This window comes from Leopardus geoffroyi, chromosome B1 (genome assembly GCF_018350155.1).
Source record: "Leopardus geoffroyi isolate Oge1 chromosome B1, O.geoffroyi_Oge1_pat1.0, whole genome shotgun sequence".
Classification (NCBI taxonomy): Eukaryota; Metazoa; Chordata; class Mammalia; order Carnivora; family Felidae; genus Leopardus; species Leopardus geoffroyi.
Window position 1 is genome coordinate 139853834 of NC_059327.1, and position 18081 is coordinate 139871914.

Below are 18081 nucleotides of genomic sequence, written 5' to 3' on the forward strand. Positions count from 1 at the left end.
ATGAATCAACGTTCACAAAAATGTAAGAACATAAATGATGCCAAAGATGTAAAGGTCTCAAAAGTACAAAGAATTCTAAGACAAAAGTCACTCATATTCTTTACTATATAAATACATAAAGCCTATAACACTGCCTTACTTTCTAACAAGACTTTCAGTATAATAAAATAGAAGTATTTTTGGTACTTCTATTTCTTAAGTTAGTAGCTCAAAGCTGCATGTGGCTTCCTGCAAGCATGTCACAGTTCCTTCAGTCCCTGGTCTGCAGAGCACATGCTGAGGATATTCTAAGTTCTACCCGCTCCGGCCCGTGTTCCTAAATGACAACAATGCCAGCGAGATCGGGCTTTTACAGAGACTCTACAATATAATATAAAACCCAGGTTGGAAACACAGACACTTACTTTTTCTGAGTTCTTTCAGCCAGCCTTGCAATCTCTATAGCTGCCTTCCTTGCTTCAAAATCTTCCCTTTTCACCACCTCTCCGGTCCCCCGGTAGCCTAGCTCCACCAACTGGCGAGCCAGGCCTTCATCCTAAAGAGAAAAATCAGTTGTAAGATTTGTGCACGAATTAGACATCTTATTTTATTCGATATATGCTGAATAAAGGAAAAAATCAGAATTATTTTAAAATGAGACATATTAGATATGAAAACTCAGAATCCTTTCTAACAATACTTTCATAAACATCTGATTTGTCATCCTTTTCCCACAGATGTAAGATGAAGAGGAAAAAAAAAAAGGAAATAACATCAGTCACTAGATTTTCTCTAAGGGATTGGAGGACAAAAGTCTGTTGTGTTTTTAATCCATTTACAAGAGCAGCTGTAGGTAATTAATAGAGTATCTTTAAAACAATAAAACTGGAGACAATAGTACTCATACAAGAAAGACTTTTTTAAAAACCAATTGCACAAAAAGAGAATTGGGTTGCTCTCATAAAGTTCAACATTTCAGAGACTTCCTTCCTTGAGGTCAATGAACTGATGACACAGAGCATTAAAACTTCAAATACAAAATAAAGAGCAGATGAATTTCCTATTTAACTGGAAAGATATTGTTTCCATACAATGTTGGTACCAATAAAAACAGAAAAGTAGAAACCCAAGAAGATGGCAACAAAAAAGCTTCACGCTGAAAAAAAGTTTCCCCACAATCCTTTAGGCCTTTTATATTACAGCTACTTGAAGAAACGCTCCACACATTTGTGTCACTTGCATAGCGTTTTCAAAAAAGAATAAATATTATTTCCCTATTATCTGAAGAGGTGTCATCTTACATTAGGTTGCTGATATAAGGACTAAAGTATTACATTTCAATATGTATACATTAATAATGTTCTTTATATCGGGGCACCTGGGTGGCTCAGTCGGTTGAGCATCTGACTTCAGCTTGGGATATGATCTCAGGGTTCACGAGTTCGAGCACCATGTCGGGCTCTGTGCTGACAGCTCAGAGCCTGGAGCCTGCTCCGGATTCTGTGTCTCCCTCTCTCTCTCTGCCCCTCTCCCACTTACTCTGTCTCTCTCTCTCTCTCTCAAAAATAAATAAAAACATTGAAAATTAAAAAAAAATAATGTTCCTTATATCATCTTAGTTAAATGTGACATAGCTGAACTATAGTGAAAACAGCATATAGATAGATAGATAGATAGATAGATAGATATGTATGTATCTTTTTGTAACAGACACTTATTGAATACATCACTGTTGAATGAAAGAACCATCTGACAGGATTAAATGAGAAAACTTAAGATGCCTGGTTAATAATCTGTTCACCCCTCAGGGGCTGTTTTAAAGTTCCAACTATTGGGAAGAAAAAATTTAGACACTACCAACCTAGAAAACTTGCTACTGTCCTTTGCTAAACATTAAAAGCAAATACAGTTGGCCCTCAAACAACAAAGGATGAACTGTGCAGGTTCACTTATGCACATATTTTTTTCAATAAATATATCGGAAAATTCTTTGGAGATTTGCAATAATTTGAAAAAACTCACAAATGAATCATGTAGACTAGAAATAATGAAAGAATCAAGAAAAAGTTACATGTGTCATAAATACATAAAATATAGAGACATACTGGTCTATTTTATCATTTACTACCATAAAACATACACAAATCTATTGCAAAAAGCTAAAATGTATCAACACTTACAGACTGTACACTATCTTCTCATTTGTCATGTCTGGTGTTAGTAACACATACATCGACAGTGTTCTGTATCCTGTACGACAATATTGATGTAGGTACCAACAGACAATTCATCTTGTAAACAGTTGAGGTAAACTTATGGTTTGGATACATACCATACTGTAAGTGTATTTTCTCTTCTCTGCTGTTCTTGACATTCTTTTCTCTAACTTACTTGATAGTAAAAATAAAGCATATGATACATATGACATACAAAATATGTACGTGTGTATGTATGTTTAAGTTCTCTGTTCAACCGTTTATGTTCTCAGTAAGGCTTCCAGTCAACAGTAGGCTATTGGTAACGTTTTGGGGGACTCAAAAGTTATATACAGATTTTCGACTGCACGGAGTTTGGTGCCTGTAACCTTTTTGCTGTTCAAAGGTCAACTGTAGTGAACTCTGTGCAGTAATGAAGATACGTCTGCCAAGCTAATATAGCCCAAAGCACCAGATCTTGGGAGGGTTGTCTTTTTTCTGACTTGTTCCCTGCTTATTATACGTGTTATTTTTAAGCTCTTTAGTGTGAACCACAAAAACTAAGCAAATGACTCCACCTAGTGGAATCAATATTTAATAGAAACAAAAAAATCCAATGATTTTAGATGTGATTTACAAAAGAGATGATTTGAGTATAAGTTTGCATAAATCTGTTACTAAACGTGGGCATACGGGAAGATTTCTCAGCTAAACTCTGTGAGACTGTGGGGGTTTTCCAGAAGAATATCAATGGCTTGTGATCAACACAGTATTTTACATAATAAAGACCATTAAAAAGTTGTATTAATTTCATATATTGGAGTGAATTGTGCATTTCTGTGTGCCTTACCTGGGCCACACAAAATGATCTGGGTAGTTCTACACTCATCTATGTTAATTTATATTGTAACAAGAAACAAGACCTACTGAGAAAATAAGGAGAAAGCTCAAGTTGGTTGCCTCACCAACCACTACCACTAGTAGAATCATAAGTCATCTGTCCACTTTATTTTTTTTTTATTTTTTAAATGTGTATTTATTTTTGAGAAAGAGACAGTGTGAGTGGGGGAGGAGCAGAGAGAAGGAAACACAGAATCTGAAGCAGGTTCCAGACTCTGAGCTGTCAGCACAGAGCCCCACACAGGGCTCAAACCCACAAACCGCGAAATCATGAACTGAGCCAGTCTGACGCTCAACCGACTGAGCCACCACCCAGACGCCCCCATGTGTCCACTTTAAATGGTCAATTGTCTTTAAAGAAATTATCTTTAAAGAGACAAAATACTAAAATATTTTTACTTATTCACATATTAAGCGTTTCTGGTGCTTTTCGTTCCTTTGTGTAGATCCAAGTTTCTTACTGATATGATTTTCCTTCTACCTAAAACACTTTGACATTTTCTGTAGTGTGGGTCTGCTAACAAATTATCTTGGCTATTGTTTGACTGAAAAAAATATATTTCACCTTCATTTTTGAAAGACATTTTTGCTGGATTAGTGTTCCAGGTTGACTTCTGACTTTTCAACACTTTAAAGATGTCATCCCATTGTCCCAAGCCTTGTATTACCTCTGAGAGGTATTTTATTTTACATAATGTATCCCTTCATTTTAAATTCCTTTAAGATCTCTTTATCACTGGTTTTCAACAATTAAGATAGTCCTTGGATTGGTTTCTCTGTGTTTATCCCACTTGGAATGCATCATCTTCCTTGGCTCTATGGATTTATACTTTTCACAAAATTTGGAAACTTTTTAGCCATTATTTTTTTCAAATATAGTTTATCCACTACTTCCTTCTGATTCCTCTGGGATTCCACTTACATTTATTTGGAAGGGCAAAAAGATGATAATGTTTTATAAACTCTAATGGTTTTGACTATAACAGTTCATCTTAGTAAAAATACATGATTAGCCATGATAATCCAAGTATATAAATACAGCAATATTTTTTTAAGTTTATTTATTTTGAGAGAGATAAAGTATGAGTGGGGGAGGGGCAGAGAGAGAGAGAGGGAGACAGAGGGAGAGAGAGAGAATCCCAAGCAGACTCTGTAGTGTCAGTGCAGAGCCCGCTGCCTCGAACTTACCAACCATGAAGTCAACCTGAGCCGAAGTCAGATGCTCAGCTGAGCCACCCAGGTGCCCCAAGGCAGTGATCTTTTATTAATTGTCAATGTTCTTTTCTCATGTGATCATAAGTCATTACTTCCGGATGCTAGCAGTTTGGAGAGAGCTAGCTATGAGGAGGCGTAGTGCAAAACAGAATCCAGAGATGGCTTGCCCTTACAGAGAAGGCTTCCTTACTATACATGAACTGCAAAACAACTTGTGGCAAAGCAGAGGGCAGCAATTAAGTCTGTGGAAGACTTACTTCTGACTGGATGACTATTCTCCTGGAACAAATTTTAGACATCTCTCAGCTGCTGGGAGGGACACCTGGTCCCGAGGACATACAATGGAATGGTGCCTTCCAGTTGATGTGTGGCCTTGGACCTTGGCAGAGTTGGACTGGGACGGCAGGGTTCCACCCCAGAAGCCCACAATACTGCTCAGGGTCCTACCTATTCCTAGAAGGCTACAGATGTGTGGCCTGGCATGCACAATTCACTACTGTAAGAGCCCTGGGGCTGTACTGTCCCCAGTCTTGGGCCAGAGCCCATTGCCACCCCCAGCCTGGCTGTCCCCCTGAGGCAAAGCACCTCTGATACTGTTCCTCTAGTGGGGTGAGGGGTAGATGAAGACTGGGATTTGGTGTTAGGTGGCAAGAGCCAGACTCTGAACAGGTGAGTCTGGAACAAGGGAGAGCTGGCATCTGGGGTGCCGAGGTGTTTCTCATCCAAGAAAGGAAGGAAGGAAGGAAGGAGGATGGGAAGGAGGAAAAAGAAAGGAAAGAAAAGGTACGGAAGAAAAGAGAAGAAAGGAGGAAGGGAGGGGAGGAGGAAGAAAGAAAAGGAAGGGAAGGGAGGGAAGGGAGGGGAGGGAAGGGGAGGGAAGGGGAGGGAAGGGGAGGGAAGGGGAGGGAAGGGGAGGGAAGGGGAGGGAAGGGGAGGGAAGGAAAGGAGCGGGGAGAGGAAAGGAAAGGAGGGGAGAGAGGAAGGGGGGTAGGCAGTGAGGGAGGGAGGAAGAAAGGAATGGAGGAAGAGAGGGAGGGTGGCTTGGTTTATGGCCACCCTTGACATTGCCCACAGAGTACTGAGGCTCCCTTCACTTTTGTGTCTTTTGTTATCATGTTAGTTACTGCTGGAGAAAAGAGTTATTATTGTAGTTCAATCTTAGATTTCTTTACTAAACTCACTGACTTGTTCTAATAGGGTTCCAGTTAATTTTCTTGTATTTTTTGTATCATGGCAGATAATCATACTACCTTTATAATAATAATATTCTGACTCCTTCTTCCAAGTATTTATGATACTTTCCTTTCATTGTAGCATTGCCACAGCCAGATCACCAATAAAAAGTTAAGAGTACTCGCAACCATTTTTATCATGTTTCTATTCCCATGCTAAACTTTGAAATGTTTAACCACTGTATATGAGGTTTACAAGTGTTTGCTGTATACTCTTCATCAAGTTATGATACGAGGAAGTTTGAAATTTTATCCTATGCTTTTTATGCATCTATAGAAGTTATATTTTTTCTTTTTAAATTTAATATCATGAGTTCATCCTTGCACTCCTATGATAAATCACACTAATCTTACTCTGATCTATTATTTCTTAATATATTCCTGGATTCGTTTTACATTGCTTTTCATCCAGTTCATAAGGGAAATTAGTCTTTAGCTTTCTACTTTGTGCTATCCTTTCTGAATTGATGTCAGTATAATGCAAGTCCTAAACAATTATTTAAGAAAAGTACATCCTTGGGACACTTGGGTGGCTTAGTCAATTAAGCATCCATCTCTTGGTTTCAGCTCAGGTCGTGATCTCATGGTTCGTGAGATCGAGCTTTGCGTCAGGCTCTGCCATCAGAGCCCGGAGCCTCCTTGGGATGCTCTCTCTCCCTCTCTTTCTCTGCCCCTCCTCCACTCACGCATGCTCAAGCTTTCTCGATAGACAAATTTAAAAAAAAAAAAAGAAAATTATATCCCTTAGTTTTTTAGTGTTAATTATACAAGTCAGATATAAATACATTCTCCCTGTGAAAAGTTAAAAATGGCAGATGCAGTGAATTTGTATTCTGTCAACTTGGCTAAGCAGAAACTCAGTTTCCCATAATTTCCTCTCCTTTGGTATGTACAGGTTAGTTTGGGCCGTAAGAGACGTCTGCAATAGATTTGGAAGGCACAAGAAGCAACCACGTTGTTCTAGTTCCTACAAGGTCTTCTTCAGCTTCTCCAACTCCTGGGCCATGTTTAGCTCCATAACTGAAGATGCCAGCCTCTCCTGTAGGTCACCCCCACACCACAACTGACGGCCTGCTACAAGTTCTAGTTCATCCTTACAGGTCTCTCCGTTTGCCCCTGTTCCCCCCCCCCCCCCCCCCCCCCCCCGTTTCTCATGTGCCTTTCCTTCCGGGCTGTGCGTCCTAGTGATTTCAGGCTTCAGCACCAGACACCAAAGAAACAGCCCTTCACTCACCGTTTGAACAGTTCTCTTAACTGTATAAGGTCAAATCTCGGCACAAAATCATATACGTGGAACACACACACCTATACATATATGTATTGTGTAAGTGTGCACGCATGCGTGCCTGTGCGTGTGTTCTGCTTCTCTGACTGAACCCTGAACCACAATCAGCTACTGGCAATGATTCCAGAGGAAGAAGAATTGAAGGATGGGCTTTCTGATTAGTTCTGGGTGACCCGGCACAGGATCTCTGATCTCATTAAAGGCCCTGTTCCCAGTGTGAAGGAGTCCAATGCAGTCCCTGGGATGCAGAGGCAAAAAGATACCTGCCATGAAGACGAGGCTTTGGGTAACCAAGTGTTTGCTGCCATCTCTGCTGCCGGAGGACGTTTTACTGGCAATAAGAAACACGACGGGGTTGGTTGCCTCTCAGTTTGCTGAGGGCACTGGGGAAAAATGAGCTCAGGACTTGGGATTAGCCAGACACTTGGTAGCAAGTCAGTTAAGGGGGAAACATTTGGTATAGTTTCATGATTAAAAAAAAAAAAATTCCCATAAGTGACAGTCTGCTATATATATGCAACTTTTCATATAATTATTACGCTTAGTATCTATATAAGAATTCTCTCTGTTAAATTTGCTCATTGCTCTGTAAGATTTTATTTATTTCTTATTGATTCATGGGGCTTTACTCTAGATAGTAGGTCCTGGTTGATTATACATTTTGCAAATACTTATTTGCAAGTAATGGCTTGCCTTTTGACTTATTTATGACATATTTTGTCATGGAGTTTTAAATTTTTGGCAAGGAAATTATATAACAAACCTTAATAAAATATAGACAAAATAATTCCATCCATGTATTTACTAGGGAAAAAACAAGTTTGAAAATGAACAGCTAACCATTCTACTTCAAGAAAGTAGAGAAAGAATAGCAAAGGCACCTAAATAATATAGAAGTAAAGAATTAACAAAAACGACAGGAAAAATAAAATAGAAATTAAAATATATAAATCCAGTAAGCTTTGATTGCTTAATGAAAGTCAAGAGCCTATCCTTTTAAAAGACTAATAAAATAGATAACATTTGGCAAGATTGATGGTAGAAATAAAGAACATGCAAACAATTTTAAAAATCAGAAAAGATGGGGCACCAGGGTGGCTCAGTCGGTTGAGTGTCTGACTTCAGCTCAGGTCATGATCTCACAGCTCATGAGTTCAAGCCCCGCATAGGGCTCTGTGCTGACAGCTTGGAGCCTGTAGCCTGCTTTGGATTCTGTGACTCACCCTCTCTCTGCCCCTCCCCCGCTCATGCTCTGTCTCTGTCTCTCTCTCTGTCTCTCTCTCTCTGTCAAAAATAAATAAACATTCAAAAAGAATTTTAAGAAAATCAGAAAAGAGCCATAAAACAGACAAAAGGAAACTATACAAATTTATAGCAATAAATTTGAAAAATTATTTGAAAATATATGAAGTATTTGCTCAAGTTACAAATTCAGAAAAGACCAGCAGGTCGTTTTAGAAGTCCCTCATTTCCGCCCCAAAAAGTCTTTCCTTTGCACTTCCATTTGAATGCTAAATAACTTATTTAGTCAGTCCAGGCAGGAAACAGAGGACACATTTAAATGTAGTAATTGAAGGAAATTGAGTGGCTGAGTTAATTAACAAAGGTATAGACCGGGTTAAGAGAAATCATAGAGAGATAATGAAGCACCCTGCAGCTAGCAACAGCAATAAGCTATTAATGGCCACTAACTAACTAGTCCCATAAGGTAAGAGGAGGGAACAGTTAATAGAGCCCGGGGAAACAGCCGTAGGGGTAGGGCCCGACACTAAATTGTGGCTTTTTGTAAGAAAATAACCATTCCTAACCTATAGCACAGTATGGAAGGAGTCTGGGGGTGGGGGTGGGGGGGATGCCTAACCTCTCTCTTCTGCTGGCTTCTAATTTCTTGCTGGCGCCTTATTGGCTAAACCCAATTGGCCAAAGGGAAAGGGGGCCCAGTTGAAACAGGCAACATAAATCAATCTCTTTGGGGCACAGAACAAGGTAGGGTATGGCAGCATGTCGATCTCAAGGGCCAAACAGAAAATATCTAACACAGCCAGGGAAAGAATTCTAGGTCCAAAATAAAAGTTTCTAGAAGTTTAAAGATACTTACTCCCTTTTCCTTTTAGGAATCGCTACTGGGAATGCAAAGTCTAAGATCAAGCTGATTTATAGGTACTCTGTAGACACTCTGAATTATTTTTTCAATTTGTATAAAATATACAAAATACAAAATTAACCATTCTAAGTATATAGTCCAGTGGCATTAAGTACATTCATACCGTTGTGCCATCATCATCCCCATCATCACCAGAACTCTTTCATCTTACAAAACTGAAACCCTGTACCAGTTAAACAATAACTCCCATTCTCCCTTTCCTGCAGACCTGGCAATGACCTTTCTACTTTCTGTCTCTGTGAATCTGACTACCCTAGGTACCCCATAAAAGTGCAATGACAGGGGTGCCTGGGTGGCACAGTCGGTTAAGAGTCCGACTTCAGCCAGGTCACGATCTCGCGGTCCGTGAGTTCGAGCCCCGCGTCGGGCTCTGGGCTGATGGCTCAGAGCCTGGAGCCTGTTTCCGATTCTGTGTCTCCCTCGCTCTCTGCCCCTCCCCCGTTCATGCTCTGTCTCTCTCTCTGTCCCAAAAATAAATAAACGTTGGAAAAAAAAAAAAGTGCAATGACACAGTATTTGTCTTCTTGTGGCTAGATTATTTCACTCAGGATAATGTCCTCAAGGTTCAACTATGTCGTAGCCTGTGTCAGAATTTCCTTCCTTTTAAAGGTTGAATAATATTTCATTGTAGATGTAGCACATTTTGTTTATGTATCGATCCATCAATAGATACTTGAGTTGCTTCCACCTTCTGGTTATTGTGAATAATGCTGCCATAAACATAAGTATACAGGGGTGCCTGGGTGGCTCAGTCGGTTGGGCGCCCGACTTCGGCTCAGGTCATGATCTCACGGTCTCGGGGTTCGAGCCTCATGTCGGGCTCTGTGCTGATAGCTCGGAGCTTGGAGCCTGCTTCGGATTCTGTGTTCCCTCTTTCTGCCCCTCCCCTGCTCATGCCTCTGTCTCTCTCTCAAAAGTAAATAGACATTTAAAAAAACAAACAAACAAAAAAAATATAGGTATACAAATATCTGTTCTAGTCTCTGCTCTCAATTCTTTTGGCTGTAGACCCACGAGTGAACTTGCTAGATCATATAGTAATTCTAACTTCAATTTTTTGAGGAGCTGCCATACTGTCTCTACAATAAGGGCACCATTTTACACTGCCACCAGTGGTGCAGAGTTCCAGTTTCTCCATATCCTTGCTAACACATTACTTTCTGGGTTTTTTACATATTTTTTTAAGTCTTATTTATCTATTTTGAGAGGGGCGGGGGGGGGAGCAGGGGGAGGGACAGAGAGAGAGGGAGAGAGAAAATCCCAAGCAGGCTCTGCACTGTCAGTGCGGAGCCCGATGCAGGGCTCAAACTCACAAACGGTGAGATCATGACCTGAGCGGAAATCAGGAGTCGGACGCTTAACCAACTGAGCCACCCAGATGCCCTTTTTTCTGGGTTTTTTAAATGGCTATCCTGAAAGAGGTGAAATGGTATATCATTGTGGGGTGAGTTCTTTTAGTTGACAATGTTACATTAGTTTCAAGTGTACAACTTAGTGATTTTACAAGTTTATACATTATGCTATGTTCACAAGTGTGTCCCATTGCATCTACCCCATTATACCATGATAATATCATTGATTATATTCCTTATGCTGTGCCTTGTATTCTCACATGACTTATTCCATAACTGGAAGCCTGTATCTCCCACTCTCTTTCACCCATTCTACTCACCCCCCGCCCCCCTTCCCTCTGGCAACCATCAGTTTATTCTCTGTATTTATCTGTCTGATTCTGCTTTTTGTTCACTTTTTTAAAAAATTCTACTTATGAGTGGAATCATGTTATTTGTCTTTCTCAGTATGACTTTTTTCACTTAGCATAATACCCTCTAGGTCCATCCATGTTGTTACAAATGGCACAATCTCATCCTTTTTCATGGCTGTGTAATACTCCTGTGTGTGTGTGTGTGTGTGTGTGTGTGCGCGCGCGCGCGCGCACACACACGCACGCCACATTTTCTAGATATTAACCCCTTATTAGATATATAATCTGCAAATATTTCCTCCCATTCTATGGGTTGCCTTTTCACTCTATTGATAGTGTACTTTGGTGCACAAAAGTTTTTAATTTTGATGTCATACAAGCGAATTTGAATTATTTTTGAATTACCATTTTATTCTCAGAATTATAAAATTCTACCACTATCTACCTAGGGATGAATCTTTTTCATTTATCCAGCTTAACAGCTAATGTTGTGCTTATCTGCAACACAGAAAAATTTTTTCATTATTCAATTGATTATCACCTTCATTTTCTGTATAATTTCTTTCTGGTAAGTTTATCAGATAGATGTTGAGTATCATAAAACTATTCTTTCATATTTTCTTTCATAGAATTCTTTCTTATTTTCTTTTTTTTTTTTTTTTACTATATTCTGGGTAACTATATCACCTTTAACTTCCAGATAATTAATTTGTCCTTTAAAAAGTGTTTATTCTATTAGTTAGCCATTTCAAAAATGCTATCAATTATATTTTTAAATTCTAAGAATTCTTTCTTGCTTTCTGCTCCCTTTTCATAGCAGTCTATTAGTTTGCTTATAGATTTGATAGATATTAAAATGCCTCTGAGATAGAAAATTAGAATTTATTTAAAGTTCTCTCTGGGTTTTAAATGTTTTGTTTGACATTAGTTACCCTCCTTACCTTGGGCTATCTCTTTCGTGCTATTAGGTTTGCTCAAACATCTGTAGACACACGTGAACAGAGGACTAGATTAACTGATATGGACACAAGTGTGGATTCCCTCTAGTTGTACAGACCTAGTTCCCTAATTGGACTCACCTCGGAATAGGTGAGCTGTGGCAGTTATGTGTAAAAGAGACTCCACTTGAAGATATGTGGGCATGAAGAAGGAAGCAAAGGTGGGTTATATCCCACCCTCTCCAACCTAACTGCTGAAATAAGAAGGGCTTGGCAAGGGGCACCTGGGTGGCTCAGTCAATTAGGCATCCTACTCTTGATTTTGGCTCAAGTCCTTATCTCAAGGTTTGCAAGGTTGGTTTGCGAGATCAAACACTGCATTGGGCTCTGCACTGACAGTGAGGAGCCAGCTTGAGATTCTCTCTCCCCAACCTTTCTCTCTCTCTCTCTCTCTCTCTCTGTCCCTCCCCCCCCCCCAAAATAAATCAATAAATAAACCTAAAAAAAGAAGGTCTTGACAACAGATTCTATTTTTCTCTTCAGCACCTACTCTGAACTTCTAGCACTATTTAGTTACTCCGAGCTCAGTTCTGATTATCTCTCAGGCCCCTTTACTCCCTCCAGGTCCCCTTATTAGACATGTATTTCACTTTCTTTGGAGAACAGTTCTCTCATTTATTCTTGGGTTAAATACTGCCAAGCGTATATGCTACGTATAGCGTGTACCTCTGCCTTAGCTATGTAGAATTAACGTTCATATCTAGCACATGAATGCATTTCAAAGAATAAGCACTTTTCAAACCTTGCAATCAATATTTAAGTAAGCATGTAAGAAAAATCTTGCTAACATGATTTCTGGAGCCCAAAAATCCACCACAATGCAGAATTATGCTGTTGCAGACACGGGGTTTGGGGAGTTGGCTACTAGATGCAAACCCTTCAGAGATTCGGCTGTGGTTTGGCACCACCCAGTGGCGCTTGTTCTGGCCTAAATAGGAAGGAGGCATTCTGGGGCTGAGTCTTGGCTCCCCGCCAGCAGAGTCTCCAGGGCAGTGCGCCTTTAGTCGGCCTGCTCTGGCAAGATCCCAGGGCTATAGGGATCCATCGTTCACCTCCTGCCTCTCAGGACCTCTCAGCCTGTTATTTTCCAGCCCATCCTGGTTCGCCTCCCCGAAGACAAGAACTCTCTGCCGCCCCCACTCCATTATCTCCCCCACCCCATCAAACACACACCTTTAAAGACGAGGGGAGGAAGATGGTTGCTGAGTGGAAGACAGTGGCCAACCCCATGACGTCTAACTTTGCAGTATAGCAGGATCTTTTTTACTCTCAATATTAGTTGCGATTCGCAGCTCGATAAACATAAATCAGGAATATGCCTACATATTCCTGTAGTGCCTACCCATAATTAAGGGTACGAGAGTGGGGTGGAGGTTTATGGGCCCAGATGCCCTATATGACACCAGATACACCAGGTTGGTGTCGCCACTTGCCCTGGAAGGCTACTCTCTTCTGTTCTTTAATACAAAGTGGCAAAGCAAAGAGAAACAGCATGCCAGACCTGCATTACAGCCCAGCGCAAGGGTCTCCGCAGGTCTCCGCATCCAGCCACCTCCTCGCAGGCAATGACTTTGGAAAGAATGGGCCAGGAGGCCTCATGTGAGAGGGAAAGACAGATTTTGAAGACTCCCTGCGGGTGTGCGGGCGCACCCGCATGTTTCCACACGGGCCGCCACCTCCAGGGACCCGAATTCTGGCCGGACTGAGGCCGTACGGGGCGGGTTCAGGACCCGGTGATTCAGCTCCCCGCCCCTCGGGCGCCGCCGTCGGGATTCTGCGGCGCCTGACGTCGCCGGAGTCCACCGCCAGGGGGCGACCACTCCATGAATGGGGTATCGGGAAGGACTAAGAGGAAAACGGGGTCCACTCTGCGGTGCCGCAGTTCTTACCTCCAGGTAGTACAGGTCCACGGAAGTGATCTGCGAGTCGAGGAAATCTTCATAGGTGTTGAACTGAGTGACTATGTTGTCCACGGCCGTCAGCCTCTCTTCCTGGTCCATCTTGTTGCCTTGGCCGAAGCGTCCCTAGCGACAGAGGCGCCAGCGTCAGGTCAGGAAGTTCCACCCACTTCGTGTCTTCTTCCCGATCAGTTGGGAACCGGTGCGGAGCCTCGGAAGTTAACCCCACCCCCACCCCCACCCCACCCCGTGTTCGTTACTGAGTTTCGTGTTTCCCCGTAACTCCTAGGAACGCGGTCTCGAATTACCCGCTTCAAATTCAAGCCTGACATCCGTCAGCTGATTCAAACCTTGGTGAAACGTGAAGCCACGTGAGAGATGCAAATTGCAATCCAAAATTAAATATTATGAGTCTGCCAGCATGTGTCGACAAAATATTCTAGATCAGCACTCTTAATCTCATTCTAACACAATGTTATGCGGGACAAAAATACCGAGGTTAGCACTCAAGAAAGTGAAGGTCTATTTTTGCAAGAAGTGTATCTCAAAACTGAAGTCTTTGGAAATGGTCTTGTATCCAAAAACAATAATAAAATATTTAATGATTTGTTATATTATTTTAAAAAATAAAACTTAAAGGCAAATTATTGCTAATGTTTGGATATGAGGAAGAATTTATGAATTTCCCAAATGAAAGAAATTCAGTGAGAATATCTTTGAAAACCTCTTTTGGCCCCAATTGCTTGTTTTTTAAACTTGTTTTTTTTTTTTTTTTAACTTTCAATAAGCACACAATGAAAGACCTTGCCTTTGTTGAAGCTGCCTTTTTTAAAGGGTAAGTAAGATATCTGTGGAAAATTAAAAAGTAAATGTTCTTACTAAAGACATTCCCCTTAGAACAAAGTTGCATTTTTTAAAATGGATTTAAAGTAATCTAAAGTGGCAGCTGGTGAAACTTCAGAATTCTTATTTGGATTTTAGTATTTTACAAATCATGTTTGCAAATTAACACACAGTACAATACTGAGCCTCTGGTAGTCGCTCTTCAAGTACTTACAGAATTGATTCTGAAGATTTTCAGGTGTGCTAAAAAGGTTTCTTTTAATGAAGCTATCTGGTAAGATCCTTGGCAGTCAGCTTTCCCAATTTAAAAAGGTCATCTCAAAAATCACGGTGTCACAAATGTACAAATTTTAAGTGATGTGGGCACAATAATCTCTAAGATATTACCGACTTATTTTTTTTTTAAGTTTACTTATTTATTTTAGAGAGGGAGAGAGCAGAGGTGTGTGGGGAAGAGGGACAGAGAGAGAGTACCAAGCGGCCTCTGCGCTCAGCACGGAGCCCAATGAGGCTCAATCCCACGACCATGAGTTCATAATCTGAGCTGAAATCAAGAGTCAGACACTTAAGGGACTGGGCCACCCACGCATGCAGAATCACTGACTTGTTTTTTAATTAATGAATTATCTCTTGAAATATTTTAAAAGGCATTTTGGACATTTTTTAATGCAATTTAATCATTGCATTCAGGAGGCCAGAAAGGATAGAGAAACCCTGAGCACTCAAAATACAACAAAAAAGAAGGATGCCTGGTACAATGTGCCTATTGCATGCCTGAGTAGAGCATGCAACTCCTGATTTCAGGGTCATGAGTTGAGGCCCCATGTAGGGCATGGAGCCTCTTTAAAAAAAAAAAAAAAAAAGACAAAAGTACAACAAAAACAACAATAATAACAACATTTATTGAACACTCCCTGCACGTCAAGCACTGTGGTAAGTGCCAACAATGAGTTACATCCTTAACTACTATTTGTGCTACAATTAACAACCACCACCAACTTAACATCATCTAATATCTGAAAAGATATGAAAATTCAAATAGCCCAAGAATGAAAAGAAATCATTCTTGCAACTTAAGACATTCTAATAAGGGGCATAACTTTCAATATTCTCTATCGTCTAGAGAAATTCTATAAGTCACTCCTGAAAGAAGCATTATTTAGTGTGAATTGAGCACAAGCAAAGGCCTGGGAAAGTTTCAGCCACTTACTGTATACAGAAAATACAAGTATTTGCTTTCTTGTAATATTACTAAGACCTTACGATGTGCCAGTTCTGTTCTAAACACTTTCTACGCATCAACTTGTTTAATCATGACAACAAATCCACTAGAAGAAATAGCACTAGCATGATTCACAACATAGAGTGAATCTAAATGAATTGGTTTGAAATCTTAAAGATAAAAATAGCAACACAACTTATGAATCCTGATTTCCCACAAAGGGAAGCTAAGGTAAGTAGGGGTTTGAAGAGCCACATGGAATTCATTACGAAAGTTGTTTTTTTGTTGTTTTTTAGAAAAAAAATATATATATACGTTTTTTAGAAAAAATATATATGTATATATTTATATGTATCCAATTGAGAAAGGCAACATGAACTTAGCACAAATAACAGGAGCAAACGGGATGCATATTCTAAGATGTGGAGGAAAGAAAGATCGGGTTCTGTGTAGGGGAAAGCTGCACATTGTTTTGATGTTATGAGGGGGCCCCTAAGAAGTGTAGAGGAAAAGAAGGTTCCCGGAGGAAGAAACTTGGTCGGAAGGCTTTGAGTGCTAGGTTGAAGAGTTTGCAAAAGGTAGCAATCATGTCCTTGAAAAAGGCTAGGCTACAATAACAATGGCTTTGAGTGATGATCATGCACTACTGAAAAAATTCTGTCTTCCTGTCAAAGTGTCTGGGTGCCTATATTTATATTGATTATATTTGCTTCAAGGTCCTCCTCCATCAAGATTTCATCACTTTCAAGAAGCAGTAAAGCATCTAGAAAATCTCAGGTTCGTTAAACTATAGCACTTTGATTACAAAGGCCTGTATTTTAGTAAAGTGTGCGGTCTTTGTTTGAATATTATACTATTATGATCCATTGGGACTGTGCATTTTCAGTGGAAACCTCATTAAATTTACTATTTGGTAAACAAGTCTTTGATGAGGTAAGCTCTAAAGCACCCAAATTTAAACAATTATGCAAATACTTTCAGCCAATGAGTCTAGCTGTGTCTCCTAACTCAAAACATTTAGGGTGATTTTCAACAAATAGGTTTCTCTATGAATATTTAAAGAGAAAAAGAAAGTTTAGAAGTTTAGCCTTGTTCCTTACAGAAAGGCTTGAATTATTGTAGGTTTAATTCAATTGTCTTTTGTTTAACTTTCAATTTAAGTTCAAAACTACTTTTTGACAAGTTCCTGAGAAAAAGACAGTAAGAGAGAAATTAATGAGCTTCAGCAAGTCCCTATTTCCAACTGCAAAGTCTTTGTTATGATTGGGAAATACTTTACTTTGGAAAACAATGCATTCCTACTTAAAGTCTGGGATTTTTAAAGATTGAAACCTGGAATTTAGCCACAAATCCCAGCAATTTCATTCCTTGCAAAAGGACCAGCAAGGAAAAGATTTTTAAAAAATTAAAAAATAAAAATTAAAAAAAAAGGACCAGCAAGGATTATGTATATTCACAGTAAAACTCCAAAATGTAAATGAGAATAAATATGTGCTATGTGAGAATAACAGGATATATGCCATATTTAGGTTGGTGTTGAGTAGGAAAAAAAAAAGCACAAGGGTAAAACGAAGGTCAGGAATGAAGGAAAAATCTAAGTATAAGTGTGTCTTTAAAATAAACAGGCATTGGTACTGTACTTACCCGGTAGAACTATGTAAAAGAATTTCAGGGGTGCCTGGGTGGCTCCATCAGTTAAGCAGCTGACTTCTGCTCAGGTCATGATCTCACAGTTCAGGAGTTCAAGCCCCACATTGGGCTCTGTGCTGACAGCTCAGAGCCTGAAGCCTGCTTGGGATTCTGTTTCTCTCTGTCACTCCCCTGTTCATATTCTGTCTCTCTCTCTCTCTCTCTCAAAAATAAACATTAAAAAAAATAAATAAAAAGTAAAAGAATTTCAAATTAAACTCTACAGTTTTCTATTTCCAGCTGTTCAGCAATATACTATGGTGTCTGGGAAAATGAATAGAAAACATACTTTTGGTAGGTTGACAAGATCGGAAGCGGAATGCCTTGCTTATTATGTCGATGGGATGCTAAACACTCTGAGTAAGAACTTGAGGCTCTATTAAGATGGACTTAACACATTATCATCACTTAAGAAAGAAAAACATATGCTTGCTCTAATAAGATAAGAAATTTGTGTGTGTTGTTGCCCAATTGCTTATTAAGTTTCCATGGATTGCAAATGAGCACTATTGCTTAATCATGAACCAAGGAGAGCTCTTTTGTGCTTTGTAATAATGATGACATTGAATTTATTTAAGATATTTCTTGTGATGAGATCACTGGACCTTTACACCGTCTCAGTTATTCTAAAGTGCTGGAGTTCTGGTTCCACAGCTTCTCCGTCTGGAGACACAATGTTTTCCTATGCCATAAGCCCCAAGTTTTCTCTTCTCTTGACTGTATCTAACAGTGTATAAGGAAGGATCCAGAAGAGAG

The 18081-nt window shown here is 39.9% G+C and overlaps 1 protein-coding gene and 1 long non-coding RNA gene across 8 annotated transcripts in view; one reads left to right on the top strand and one right to left on the bottom strand.

Moving 5' to 3' along the window:
* The window catches only part of CFAP299 (cilia and flagella associated protein 299), a 585014-nt gene extending 571229 nt beyond the window's left edge, over positions 1-13785 (bottom strand). For 2 of the 3 annotated variants that reach the window (XM_045473615.1, XM_045473614.1), the window contains exons 1-2: positions 13563-13785; positions 405-535 (exon numbers count right to left, since the gene is read on the bottom strand). In XM_045473615.1, the coding sequence (XP_045329571.1) occupies positions 405-535; positions 13563-13673 (242 nt within the window). In that variant the 5' untranslated portion in view covers positions 13674-13785. Of the gene's footprint in view, positions 1-404; positions 536-13174; positions 13400-13562 lie in introns of those variants that run through there. The other variant, XM_045473616.1, reaches the window with a different exon arrangement.
* Positions 13786-13951: 166 nt separating this feature from the next.
* LOC123595787 overlaps positions 13952-18081 on the top strand; it is a 31812-nt gene continuing 27682 nt past the window's right edge. For 2 of the 5 annotated variants that reach the window (XR_006711376.1, XR_006711377.1), the window contains exons 1-4: positions 13952-14069; positions 14360-14406; positions 15105-15347; positions 16353-16413. This is a non-coding gene — a long non-coding RNA (uncharacterized LOC123595787). The remainder of the gene's footprint in view (positions 14070-14359; positions 14407-15104; positions 15348-16352; positions 16414-18081) is intronic. The other 3 variants (XR_006711375.1, XR_006711378.1, XR_006711374.1) reach the window with 2 other exon arrangements.